This window comes from Passer montanus, unplaced genomic scaffold (assembly GCF_014805655.1).
Source record: "Passer montanus isolate IOZ18808 unplaced genomic scaffold, ASM1480565v1 scaffold43, whole genome shotgun sequence".
Classification (NCBI taxonomy): domain Eukaryota; kingdom Metazoa; phylum Chordata; class Aves; order Passeriformes; family Passeridae; genus Passer; species Passer montanus.
The window spans coordinates 2,380,466-2,393,368 of record NW_024369151.1 but is presented as its reverse complement, the minus strand read 5'-3'; the positions used below and the strand labels follow the sequence as shown (position 1 = coordinate 2,393,368).

At 56.8% G+C, this 12,903-nt stretch overlaps 1 protein-coding gene across 4 annotated transcripts in view; it reads right to left on the bottom strand.

Moving 5' to 3' along the window:
- LOC120507526 (collagen alpha-1(I) chain-like) overlaps positions 1-12,903 on the bottom strand; it is an 81,724-nt gene that overhangs the window by 24,585 nt on the left and 44,236 nt on the right. For 3 of the 4 annotated variants that reach the window (XM_039720329.1, XM_039720331.1, XM_039720332.1), the window contains exons 7-13: positions 11,364-11,607; positions 10,983-11,293; positions 8,204-8,248; positions 7,141-7,260; positions 1,729-1,767; positions 1,555-1,608; positions 825-878 (exon numbers count right to left, since the gene is read on the bottom strand). In XM_039720329.1, coding sequence (XP_039576263.1) covers positions 825-878; positions 1,555-1,608; positions 1,729-1,767; positions 7,141-7,260; positions 8,204-8,248; positions 10,983-11,293; positions 11,364-11,607 — 867 coding nt within the window. The remainder of the gene's footprint in view (positions 1-824; positions 879-1,554; positions 1,609-1,728; positions 1,768-7,140; positions 7,261-8,203; positions 8,249-10,982; positions 11,294-11,363; positions 11,608-12,903) is intronic. The other variant, XM_039720330.1, reaches the window with a different exon arrangement.

Genomic DNA, 12,903 nt, shown 5'->3' with positions numbered 1-12,903 from the left:
GCTCTGCCTGCCTCTGCCTCTGGAGCTGGGGCGGAGCTCTGTGCATCCAGGGCCAGGTGGATCTTTCCAGGTTCTCCACCAAATCCCTGGGATGGTTGGAGCCAGGGGTTGTACAGCAGGAACAACATAGAGGGCAGGGAAGAAGAAATGCAGTGAGAGAAGGTCGAGTGAAAGCTCCTGCATCAGCTCCTGCCTCAAAGCCATTCCTGATCCTGTCCCACGTGCAGGAGTCAGAGCAGATCCACCCCAGGACCCACCACCAGCTTCACCTTCACCCCTGCAGGCCTGAATTCAGGCAGGCTGAAGGGCAGTGTGGAGCAAAGCTGCAGGGACGTGGGACAGGGGGACATTGCTCTCCTCTCTTGTACCCACAGGGCACCTGAACCCCACAGGGAGCTGAGCTGGGCAAGCCCAGGGGAGATGAACCCCCATGGAGGGGCACAGGCAGAGCTGGGGGGTTCTAGAGGGTGCCAAAAGGACTTTGGGGTGGCTGTTTTGGGATACCTGTCTGGGAGGGCATCACCTGGAGGCGTGCAGCACCCAAAGGGGCTGTGCTGAGCTGTGACTGAGCCATGCCTGGGGCTGCAGCACAAGAGGAGCAGCAGGAGAATGACTTTGAGCAGAGCCAGCCCTGCCTGGCACAGCAGGGAGGGAGCAGGGCATGGATCCCACCACTCCAAACCAGGCACACCGTCCCCAAACTGTCCCCAGGCCCATCTTGACTCTCCCTCACCCATCCAGGGGCTGATCCAAGAGGGGCAGGGGTGCCAGGGCAGCCCCGAGGGCACGCTGGAGCTGTCCCAAGTGTCCCCTCCCTCACTCACCGTGTAGCCCCGCTGGCCTTTCTCCCCCGGCTCTCCCGGCGCTCCGCAGGGTCCCTGTGCACAAACAGGGACTGAGTCCCCAGGGTGTCCCCCCGCCCTGCCCCGAGCCCTCTGGAGGCTGGCAGGACAAGCAGCAATGCCCAGAGGTGGCCTTGGGAAGGGCAGAGTGGGAGAATTCACATCCCTGGCACCCCCACCCTGCCCACCATGCCCAGGCAGGTTTGGAGTCAGCAGCAGATCCATTTTCCTACTGCTTTGGCTCCTGATGGGATTTCAGGACAGGGAATTTTGTCCTTTTCCTTTGCCTTATGGCCAGATGGGGGGGAAGCATCACCCAGCAATGCCAGGGCAGTGGGCATGGGGCTGGGATCCCCCCACAAATCCTGCCCCAGCCCTTCCCTGCCTTGTTTTTGTGCCTCTGGGAGGGATCCACCTGGTTCCTTCCCCAAAAACAAGGGCTGGAACCTGATGCCCCAGGAAAAGCAGCCAGCCCTGCTCAGCTGGCAGAGCTGAGGGGCTGCAGCTGCCAGGACAACCCTGGGAGCTGGATATCAAACATCCTGGGTTTCAGGGGGAAGCAGACAAGAAATCCATTAGGCTGCTTTGAAACCCAATCCCAAAGCCCCTAATTACAGCCTGAGTGCTTGGGGACATCCACCCTGAAAGTGTCCCCAGGGCAGCTGGGGTGGCAGCAAGGCCACCAAAGGGACAGCAGGGCTTTGGTACTTACAGGTGCTCCTGTTTTCCCAGGATGTCCTGGGGGTCCAGGAGCTCCAGGTTTTCTCTGGATTAAGAAAAAAACAACAAACAAACATTGGTAAAACCCATCAAGTGCTTGGAGCAAGGAGAACTCAGCTGCCAACAAGGAGAAATCCAAACTCAAAGTGACCAAAGCAGCACTCACCGGCCAGCCCGCGTGCAGGAGTTGGTAAAATGATGATTGCTGGAAGAAAAATGAGGGGGGAAAAGCAAAATGTTAAAAAAGTAAATCTCAAATGCCTTTTTGCTGGCTTTAAGGATGTTATTCTTGTCTTGGGAAGATGAAGCAATGAACCACTTCTTTAATTAATTAGTTTATTTCATACTCTGTGCATGCAAGGCATGGGAGGAAGGGCAACCTGAGGATAACATGTAGGAAATAAGGAGCTATTCAGTAGAAAATTAGGCAGAGCTCACTTCTCCTGATTTTGGTGAAATTCAGCTCCTCCATGGGTGCCCTGCAGCTCTGGGACACCAGAAATGTTTGGAATATGGAAAGGTCAGAAACGTGGTGGTGGTGAGCACAGGGACTGCCAGGTTCTAAGCTAAAATCAGCTGGTTTGACCCTGCAGGTTACTCCACGTGGGGAATCTCCTCTGGAAAACCCAAGGAGCAGATCCCAAGAAGGTTTTCCTCTTGCTGCTCCCAGCAGCCAAATCCTGATGCACTTCCAATTTTTTCAAAGAGCAGATGACCACAGAGAGGGGAAAATCCACCTGAAAGGCCAGGGTGGATCAATCCCATCATATTTCCAAACCAGCAAAAAGGTCCCGAGACCACCTGCTGCAGCCTCTTCTCTGCACACTTCCAAGGTTTTCCCAAATTTTGGGAGGTGTCCAGGGAATAAAATGTCCATCTCCAGCTACCAGCAGCACAGGGACACAAAACCCATCTTTCCTCCTCCTCCTCCTCCTCCTTCCCACGGTGACCCCAGACCTGAGGTCCAGGCAGCTCCTCCAAATCAATTGATCCTTGTATCAATGGCTAAAAAAAAACCCCTTCCTTATCCATCATCCCAATCCCAGGCAGCTGGAGGGGCAGCATTCCTCTGTTCTCCCCAGTTTCAACCTCGAGGGCACTGGGAAACCCCTCCTGTCCCCTGCCCCAAGGATCTGTGGGGAGAGAGGGGAAAAGCCAAGGAGCTCATGCAGGGAAGTAAACACAGGGCTTTGAACAGCTGGGAAGGAGCAGATCCCAAGAAGGTTTTCCTCTTGCTGCTCCCAGCAGCCAAATCCTGATGCACTTCCAATTTTTTCAAAGAGCAGATGACCACAGAGAGGGGAAAATCCACCTGAAAGGCCAGGGTGGATCAATCCCATCATATTTCCAAACCAGCAAAAAGGTCCCGAGACCACCTGCTGCAGCCTCTTCTCTGCACACTTCCAAGGTTTTCCCAAATTTTGGGAGGTGTCCAGGGAATAAAATGTCCATCTCCAGCTACCAGCAGCACAGGGACACAAAACCCATCTTTCCTCCTCCTCCTCCTCCTCCTTCCCACGGTGACCCCAGACCTGAGGTCCAGGCAGCTCCTCCAAATCAATTGATCCTCGTATCAATGGCTAAAAAAAAAATCCCTTTCCTTATCCATCATCCCAATCCCAGGCAGCTGGAGGGGCAGCATTCCTCTGTTCTCCCCAGTTTCAACCTCGAGGGCACTGGGAACCCCTCCTGTCCCCTGCCCCAAGGATCTGTGGGGAGAGAGGGGAAAAGCCAAGGAGCTCATGCAGGGAAGTAAACACAGGGCTTTGAACAGCTGGGAATATTCCTAGCCATGAGCAGCACCCTGGGGCAGGTGGTGGGTGGCATCCCTGCTCCTTTCAGGCTGATCCCAAATTGATTTCCCTGGGTGAAGGGGTGCAGCCCCTGGCAGGACCATGTTCCTCCTGTCCAGCCAGTTCTCATTTCCCTCAAAATCCACTCCCCAAACTCTCTGCAGGAGGCTGGAGCACGGCCAAGGCTTTTGCCTTGTCTCAGGAATCGGTGAACTCCGATTCACTCAGGACAGGATATTATTTCATCCAACCCTTGAAAAAGAGGGGAGACAAAATCCCACGTGAGGCACGGACTCAGGTTTCGGAGCAGCAGCTGCCAGGGAGGGGGAGAGCAGCTAATGGGCTCTGCAATTCCAGCAGGAAACTGTCACAGCTCTGCTGCTGTGGCTCTGGGAGAGGGGAGCAGCACAAAGGGAAGGGAAGGAGGGTGGGGAGCAGCAGCCACGGGGATCTGTGCTCCTGGAGAACTCCAGCCTGGGAGCAGGGCAGAGAAACCCTTCAGGGCAGGGGAGCCCTTCAGGGCAGAGGAGCCCTTCAGCAGCCCTGGGGGAGCAGCTCAGGCCTGGCAGAGCAGCTTTGGCTGTCCATCCTGTGCCACCCTCTGCAGTCACCCCATGTCCACCCTGTGCCACCCTCTGCAGTCACCCCGTGGCCATCCCCCAGCTGTGCCACCCTCTGCAGTCACCCCATGGCCATGGGCACCCTGTGACACCCTCTGCAGTCACCTCATACCTACCCTGTGCCACCCTCTGCAGTCACCCCACGGCCATCCCCAAGCTGTGCCACCCCCACCATGGCAGATGCCAACCCTGCAGTAGCAGCACATCCCTAAAAGTTCCCTCTTTTTCTCAAGGATCAATTTTTTCTTTCCCTCTGAGGTTCCCAGGCACCACTCCCCAGCCTGACCTCCTGTTTTTAAAGGACAGAAGCAAAGGAGTCTGGTGCTGCAGATTAAGCTCTCCAATAACTGTGGGAGCTCCAGCTCTCCTTCCCAGGACTCTGGGATTTCCCCACTGCTGAAGCCAGCTCCAGAACAAGCCAGCAGCAGTTCCTGCCCTCCAGCCACTCCGAGACAACTTCTTGGCAAAGCCAACATCTGTCAACACATCGGGAACACAAACACAGCACAGGGGCTTGGGCTGGAACCACAGCGGCCTTGAGCTGCTTTTCCTTCATTCCTGTTAACAACAAAGGCTTTTTTTCCACGGGAAGGGAGCGGGAGAGGCTGGGAGCAGCACACAGCCACAGCTGCTCTGGGACAGCCACCACACCCCTTGTTTTCCCAGCCCACCCTCCTGCAGTGTCCCTGAGCCTGAGGGGGACCTTCCCTGCCCTGCATTTCCATGGGCTGAGCCAACACAAACCCCAGGATACTCCAAATCCCCCAAACCACAGGGATCTGCTCCCTGGGAACAGCACTGCCCCAACCACAGGGATCTGCTCCTTGGGAACAGCACTGCCCCAACCCACAGGGATCTGCTCCTTGAGAACAGCAGCACTCCAAACCACAGGGATCTGCACCTTGGGAACAGCAGCACCCCAACCCACAGGGATCTGCTCCTTGGGAACAGCACTGCCCCAACCCACAGGGATCTGCTCCTTGGGAACAGCACTGCCCCAAACCACAGGGATCTGCTCCTTGGGAACAGCACTGCCCCAAACCACAGGGATCTGCACCTTGGGAACAGCACTGCCCCAAACCACAGAGCTGTGGGGGCTGCCAGCCCCATCCCCAGAGCAGCCAGTTCCAGCCCGGCCTTATCTCAACTGAGATTAGCAAATCCCAGCCCAGGGCTTTGAGTTTTCCTGCTGCCGCCTGCGGCACCGCCGGGGTCACGGGGCCACAGACACAATGGCCCTGTGTGGCTTTGGGGTGGCCCTGGCCCCCCTGGCAGATACTGCCTTCCCCTGAGACCGGCACTGGGCCAGCCCTGTGGGGACCAGGCCAGCACAGAGCCTGGGGACAGCACAGAGCCTGGGGACAAGGGACAGCACAGAGCCCGGGGGACAGGGGACAATACAGAGCCAGGGGACAAGGACCAGCATTCAAAGCCCAGGGGACAAGGGCCAGCACAGAGGCCACAGCCAGGATCCAGCATCTCTCCAGCTCTGGCTTCCCAAGCACACACAGGCCATGTTCCCTGCAGCATTCCGAAGTGGGGACACCGAGGAGTTCCCAGCAACACCCTCAGGTGTGACTGTTTCTGCCTGCAGGAGGGCAAAGCCTGAGGTCTCTGCACACGGGCAAGGGGAAATAAAGGGAATTCTGACTGCAGAGCAAAGGATGGGAGCAGCTCTGCCGAGTGCTGGAAGTGTGGCCAGGGAGCAGCAGTTGATTAGGGAGGGTTTGCCCTGCTGGAAGGGGATCCTGGCATGGAGACACCCAGCTGCCTCTGTCCCATCCCTGCTGATTCCTGCACACACCATGTGCCTGTGGTGGATCCTGGGAGCACTGAGAGCTGCACAGCTCCTGCCCTGGGGCAGCAGGAGCATGGGAGCACAAGGAGGTTCTCCAGGTCAACCAAAACTTCAGCAGGTGATCAACTCTCCTGTGCTTCCCAGCAGGAATCTGATCTCTGCTTTGATCCAATCCAACCCAAAACCACAAAGGTCTGGCCCAAGGACTCCCAGCAGGTCAATCCAAGCTCAGATCCAGCAGAGGACCATCCTCCTCCTCCTCCTCCAGCACCATCCCCACCCAGGTGTGCTGTGCTGCCAGAGCAGAGATCCTCCTGCTGCATCCTCTCCCCAGCATCCCAGGCATTTGCCCCGGAGCGGAGCAGAGGATGCAAGGACTGCTCTTCCCTGGTGAAGCAGCTGTGGAGAACTCAAATATCTGGAATATCCTGCCCAGGGCTATTGTGGGGAGCTGGAGTGTGGAGCCTGAGCTCTCACCAGCCCCTTGCTGTGCCCCTGAAGCCACTGACAGCATTGTGCCCCACTGCAGGGCCAGAGGGACAAGAGAGCCATGCAAGGATAAAGCAAAGAAGAGCATTCCCAGCCCCAGGAAAAGCCTGGGGCAGTTAGAAACCCAACGCCTTCAGCTGCTGCCCTGCCCAGGCCAGGCTCCACAGGGAGTTTAAAATTAAGCTTAAGCACAGCAGTGCTGTGCTGTGAGGAGTGGGGAATTATCGATGAGCCTGGCTGGGCTGTTCAGCAAGTTTTGGAGTCCTCCTCTGGAGTTTTGCATCCAGCTGTGCAGTGCCTGAGGCACTCCTGGCTCCCCACAGACCCTGCTGCAGTGGGTCAGGTGAGGAGACACCTCAGAGGGAGCTGGATGGGCACAAACCCTGTGAGCCAAAGGCTGGGGCACACAGGGACAGGGTGGGAAATGGAGAGGGGCTTTTCATCAGCAACACAGAGCAGGAGAAGAGCTGCCCGTGCCTGGCTTGGACCTTCCCTGGGCCCTGTCCTGCAGAGCCATCCCAGGGAGGTGATGGATGGACCACAGGGAGCCAAGATGTCCTGGTCAGTCACAGGGGACAGAGGCACAGGGCACACGCTGATTCCATTCCACCCACAGAGCCACCCCCAGTGAGCTGCACCTCCCTCCCTGGCACCTCCCTCTGTCCCCACCTCCCACCCAACAATCAGGAATCCCAGCCACAGCAAACCCTTCCTGCCACCCCATCCCATCCCAGATCCCATCCCAGATTCCATTGCATCCCAAATCCCATCCCAGATCCCATCCCAGATCCCATCCCAGATCCCATCCCACCCCATCGATGCAGGGAGCTGCTGGGGAGGTGTGAGTGCAGCACCTGCCCACCGTGGCTGTAACTCACCATGAACGACTGCCAGTCCTCCCTGGAGTTCCTCCAGAGGACGATGGTGGGGACACCGGGGGTGCCAGCAGGGCCAGGGTCACCTGGGGGGCCCGTCCTCCCCATGGCCCCCGGGTATCCCTGCAGAGACAAGGACAGCTCCTTACAACCAGCAGGGATTTAGGCTCAGCACAGGCTGGGCACTGAGCCAGGGCCAGGCTCTGGGCAGGGAGGGGCCTGGGGCTGGAGGGCTGGAGGACAAATGTCCCTGCAATGATTCCATGGGTATGAAATGGGCTGGGCTTTGGGACACAGCAGTGTCCCTCCTCCAGGTGACCTGAGCTGAAGCAGCTCCATCTCCCACTGAGAGCTCAAAGGGAAGAGAGCAGCTTGTGCAGGTAGCTCAGTCACAGAATCATTAAATATCCTGATCTGGAAGGGACCCCAAGGATCATCCAGTGCCATCCCTGTCCCTGCCCAGACCCCCCAGCAACCCCACCCTGGGCATCCCTGGCAGCGCTGGCCAAAGGCTCCTGGAGCTCTGGCAGCCTCGGGGCCGTGCCCATTCCCTGGGGAGCCTGGGCAGTGCCAGCACCCTCTGGGGGAAGAGCCTTGCCCTGAGCTCCAGCCTGAGCTGCCCTGGCCCAGCCCCAGCCGTGCCCTGGCTCCTGTCCCTGTCCCAGAGCAGAGATGGGAGCTGCCCCTCGGGAGGAGCTGCAGCCCCGGGGAGCTCTGCCCTCACTCTGCTCAGCTGAACAATCCCAGAGCCCTCAGCTGCTCCTCATGGCCCCTCCAGACCCTTCCCTTGTTCCTCTGAGCCCTCTCTAACAACTCAATGTCATTTTTTATATTGTGGTGCCCAAAACTGCCCCAGAACTCAAGCCTGGCTTAATCCTGAGCCTGGCCTTAAAGTACCAACCAAACCCAGTTCTTTCCCCTTGCAAACCCACAGACAGGGCCACCACCCTGCAGCTTCAGGAGCTCCCACTGCCCTCTGGATGAAAAACCCCCAAACCATCGGTGGTGTTTGCCCCAAGACCCTCCACCCCACAAGGGACACCCCCCTGTTCTTGTGGGTGCTCACTTTGTCTCCTTTGGGTCCCACCAGTCCCCGTCGGCCAGGACAGCCCTGAAAGGCAAAGGAGCAGAGCTGTGACCCCAAAGGAGATCCCACAGGGACTGAGTGACCAGGGCCACAGCCCCAGGGAAGCAGAGACTCAAATGGCTGATTCAGAGCAAACCAGCAGCTTCGAGCCCCCAAGACATATCCCAAAACCAATGTGGGGTGGGAAGAGCCCCCTGGCATCAGCAGCTGAACTGTGCAATCCTGAACAACCACAGAAACACCCCAGAGCAGGCAGGGGAGCAGGAGGACATCTCCTGACACCTGGAGAGGACAGGCAATGTGTTAGGAAAAAAAAAAATCCCCTAAAACTGAATCCTATCCACACTCCAGTAGGTGTTTGGACAAGGACAAAAATATCTGCTGCTTTTAACAGGTGGGAGATGTGATCTGGGTAAAAATGCACATTTTGGCTGAGGGCTGACCCCACCTCAGGGCTTCCCAAGGCAGAACCAGCCAGGTGGGAGATCCTGGCCTTTTGGGGTGACAGCAGTTCCCTGTAAGCTGTTACCTGACAGCCTCTGCCTGTGTCTGCTGCAGCTCTGAGAGCTTCAATTCCAGGCACCAGCTTTGTTCTGAGCCTGAAGGTCTGAGGCCCACAGAGCTCCATGGCTCAGTTCCCTCTCCCTGGGGGCTCTAGAGACCCCCTGCCCTCAGCCCTTGGGAGCAGCAGCAGGACAACAGGGAAGGCTGCCAGGCTGGGGACACATCTTATGGCTGGCACGTGGCACCACTGAGCTCCAGTCCCACAGCCTGGTTTGGGCTGGAAGGAACCTCAAAGCTCATCCCATCCCACCCCTGCCATGGCAGGGACACCTCCCACTGTCCCAGGCTGCTCCAAGCCCCAATGTCCAACCTGGCCTTGGGCACTGCCAGGGATCCAGGGGCAGCCACAGCTGCTCTGGGCACCCTGTGCCAGGGCCTGCCCACCCTCAGAGAAAAGATTTTTTTCCCAATATCCCATCTAAACCTGCTCTTTTTCCTGCTCTTTTTTCACTCCCCTTGTCCAGTCCCTCCATGCCCTTAAGATCCCTTTTCCATCTTTCCTGTCAGCTCCCCAACTCCTAAAGCTGGGCTGGAGCTGTGGGCCCAGTGCTTCCATCCAGGACATTCAGGAGCAAGGACACAAATCCCATCTCCAGCCCTTCTCCAGGTGAGGAAAGGACACTCAGGAGCAAGGACACAAATCCCATCTCCAGCCCTTCTCCAGGTGAGGAAAGGACACTCAGGAGCAAGGACACAAATCCCATCTCCAGCCTTTCTCCAGGAGAGGAAAGCAGCTCCCCCTGGCTGGTCCCTCCTGCCTCCTGACAGCAGGGCCGTCACACGTCGTGACGTTCCCTCTGCTCCTGGGATTTTTTCAGCCTCCAGCATCTGTTCCTTTTGCCATTTTCTTCTATTTTTGCAGGCAAGAGCTGCAGCAGCAAGGAGATGGCTTGAGGGGGAAGTTAGCAGTCCTAAATTTAAACCAAGCCTGGCTCAGGGATGATGGATTCAGTGCCAGGTCCCTCAAGCACAGCCATGGAAACGGCCCTGCAGGATCCCCCCGAGCCCCAGGCAGAGCCCACGCCTTCCACAGGGATGGAAGGAAAGGGGAAGAGAAGGTGCCCAGGGTCACTTCGATGGGGAAATGAAATAAAATTTTCTAAAGAAATTGTTAAGAAAATGGAACCAAATGAGGGGAATAATTTTGGCAGAATAAACAAACATGGAAAAATATTTAAAAGCATTTTTCAGCTACTCATCAATGAAGAGAAGACTCCTCTAAAGCTTTTTCTATTTCAAGTTTACATTTTTTTTTTACAATTTTCCTTTTTTCATCCTCAATGAAGACATGACTCCTTTAAACATTTCTCTAGTCTAAATTTATCTTTTTTTTTTTCCTAAATTTCCCTTTTTTCATCCTCTACAACAACTGAAAGACTTGAAAAACAGTCAGAACTTATTACAAGATAAATTCAGTGCTCTGCTTTGAACCTGGCATCAATTTGGGGTGAAGAAGGCACAACCAACAAAGCCAGCTGGGTCCATGGGTGGGTGCAGGGGTTTGTGTGGGGACTGGAGGAGATGGCTTGGTCCCCTCTGATCCCCCCAGCCTAATTCTGGGCTGAAACAGTGTGAAATAAAAACCCACAGTGTGACTAAATGATTTGAGACCATCTCAGAGCAAGGAGGACAAGGCAATCATCTTCTCCCCAGTTTTCAGTTAAGTTTCTCCAGGAACATCAAAAACCTTTTCACAAGGTCAATGCACAGCCCCACTGTGCCTGCACGGGGAGGGTTCCCCACCCTGGGGAAGGATTCTTATCCTGGAGAACATTTCCCACCCTGGGGAAGTTTCCTCATCCTGGGATAGTTTCCCATCCTGGAGAAGGTTTCTTATCCTGGGATAGTTTCCCACCCTGGAGAAGTTTCCCTGTCCTGGAGGTTCCCCATCCTGGGGAAAGTTTCCCACTCAGTGGAAGTTTCTCCATCCTGGGGAACATTTCCTACCCTGGGCAAGGTTCCTCACCCTGGGGAACATTTCCCACCCTATAAAAGTTTCCCCACTCTGCGGAAGTTTCCCCACCCTGGAGAAAGTTTCCCCACTCTGTGGAAGTTTCCCCATCCTATAGAACTTTCCCCACCCTGGAGAAGGTTTCCTATCCTGTGGAAGGTTTCCCACGCTGGAGAAGCCTTTTCTGTGCAGTTTCCCCTATCTCAGCAGCCCTTCCCCACCAGCCTCCCCTCCCTCACTCACCGGCAGCCCCGGAGGTCCCGGCAGCCCCGGTGGTCCTGGTTTCACACAGCCCTGGCGTCCACGTGCCACCCACAATCCGGGCTGTCCCGCTCCAAGAGGAGGCTCCGGGCCACCCAGCAGTGCCCCTGCCCTCGGGGGACCTCTGGGGACGTTTCCTTTGGGAGCAGGTGGGGACAGCTTGGGGAAGGGCTGCAGGTGGGGTTTGCCGGGTGTGCCCGCATCCCCCGACAGCTTCTCCGTGGTGACATTCTCCTCCTGGGGCTCAGAGCCACGCTCCTTCTTGGCTGCTCGGGGGGGTTTGATGGAGGCTCCTGGGTGGAGGAAGCACTGTCAGATTCCCAAAAATTCTGATGGAGAAAAGGAGGAAAATTGTGGACTCACCTGAGCTTCTCCTGAGCGCTGGCCTGCCGGGGCCGGTGATTTTATTGTAGGTGGAGTTCAGCAGCTCAAAGCCTTCATCCTCGATGGAAAGGCTGCCCTCCTCCTCCTCCTCAGCTGATGGTATCTCGTGAGCAGAGAGGGAAGCCAGGGCACTCCCATCAGGCTGGAGGCTGAGGGTCCCCTGGGTGTCCTCCCAAGGCCAAGGTGGCCCCAGGGCCAAATCTGAAGTGGTGAGTCTGGAGTCCTGAAAAAGAAGGGAAAAAATGAAGTTTGAAGGGTTCACTTATTTTTCCCCCTTTCCTGCTCAATGGGCTGCCCAGGAAGGTGGTGCAGAGCAGCCCTGGGAGTGTCCAAGGAATGAGTGGACGTGGCACTCAGTGCTCTGCTCTGGGTGACAAGGTGGGGACCAGTCACAGATTGGACTCAATGACCTTGAAAGTCATTTCCAGCCTTAATGATTCTGTAGATCCTCATTTCCCACACAGAGGAATGCTGCTGGGGAAACAATGCAGGGCACAGCTTGTGAGCACCAGGCAGGAGCCCTCAAACTCTGGGACAGTTCATCCAGAAGGAGCAGGACACTGCACCCAGCTGCAAACCAAATCTCACCTTCCACCAGGGACACCTGGGCACCCTGTGCCAGGGCCTGCCCACCCTCCCAGGGAACAATTCCTAATTCCCAATATCCCATCCATCCCTAACCATTCCCTGTGTCCTGCCCCTCCATGCCTTGTCCCCAGTCCCTCTCCAGTTCTCCTGGAGCCCCTTCAGGCCCTGGAAAGGGCTCTGAGCTCTCCCCAGAGCCCACAGCCCAACGACAGAAACCCAGTCTGGAGAGCAATCACTAAAAGAGTTACAGCAGATGTATAAAGTGACAGCAGGGATCGATGTGTCCCTTCAGCCTCTGATTCTGCTGGCCCTGCACATTCCAAGGCTCTGGTGCTCTCCTGGGGGAGCGGTGCCAGCAGGCCAGAGGGGAGCTCGGAGCCCCCACCAAACAATTCCCACTGCAGCAGCTGAAACCTCCAAGAGCTGGGAAGGGGAGACAGGCACAAGGCCAGGAGGAGCCTCCTGGATGTTTCCAGCCATTTAATTTAAGGCAGTGACAAGCACGGGGCTCTCTCTGACCTCAGCTGTCACCTTGAATGTCCCTGCAGGTCTCAGGGGCTCTGTCAGCCCTGCAACCTCCAGCAGAGCCCAGGCACTGCCCTTGGAGGGGGGAAACTGCAACGCTGGGAGAAACAGCCACACTCAACACCCAAACACTGACTGGAAAAGGAATGAAACTTCAGAGGTCCTGCATTTCAAAAGCCCACCACTGTTCCACCCACCACCAGTGAAAGCACCTCAGGCTGGGCTTGCCCACAGGGCCAGGGCTGGTGGGTGGGTGTGGAGGTCCTGGAGCTGCTCTGCTGGAGCAGCTGCAGCATTTCCAGCAGCCCCCATGGCCACCAGCCCTGCCTGGAGCCTGCTCCGTGCTCCCACCAGGCTCCATGGGGACATGGACAGCGTGTGGCACCTGGAGCTGGTGGCCCCAGCC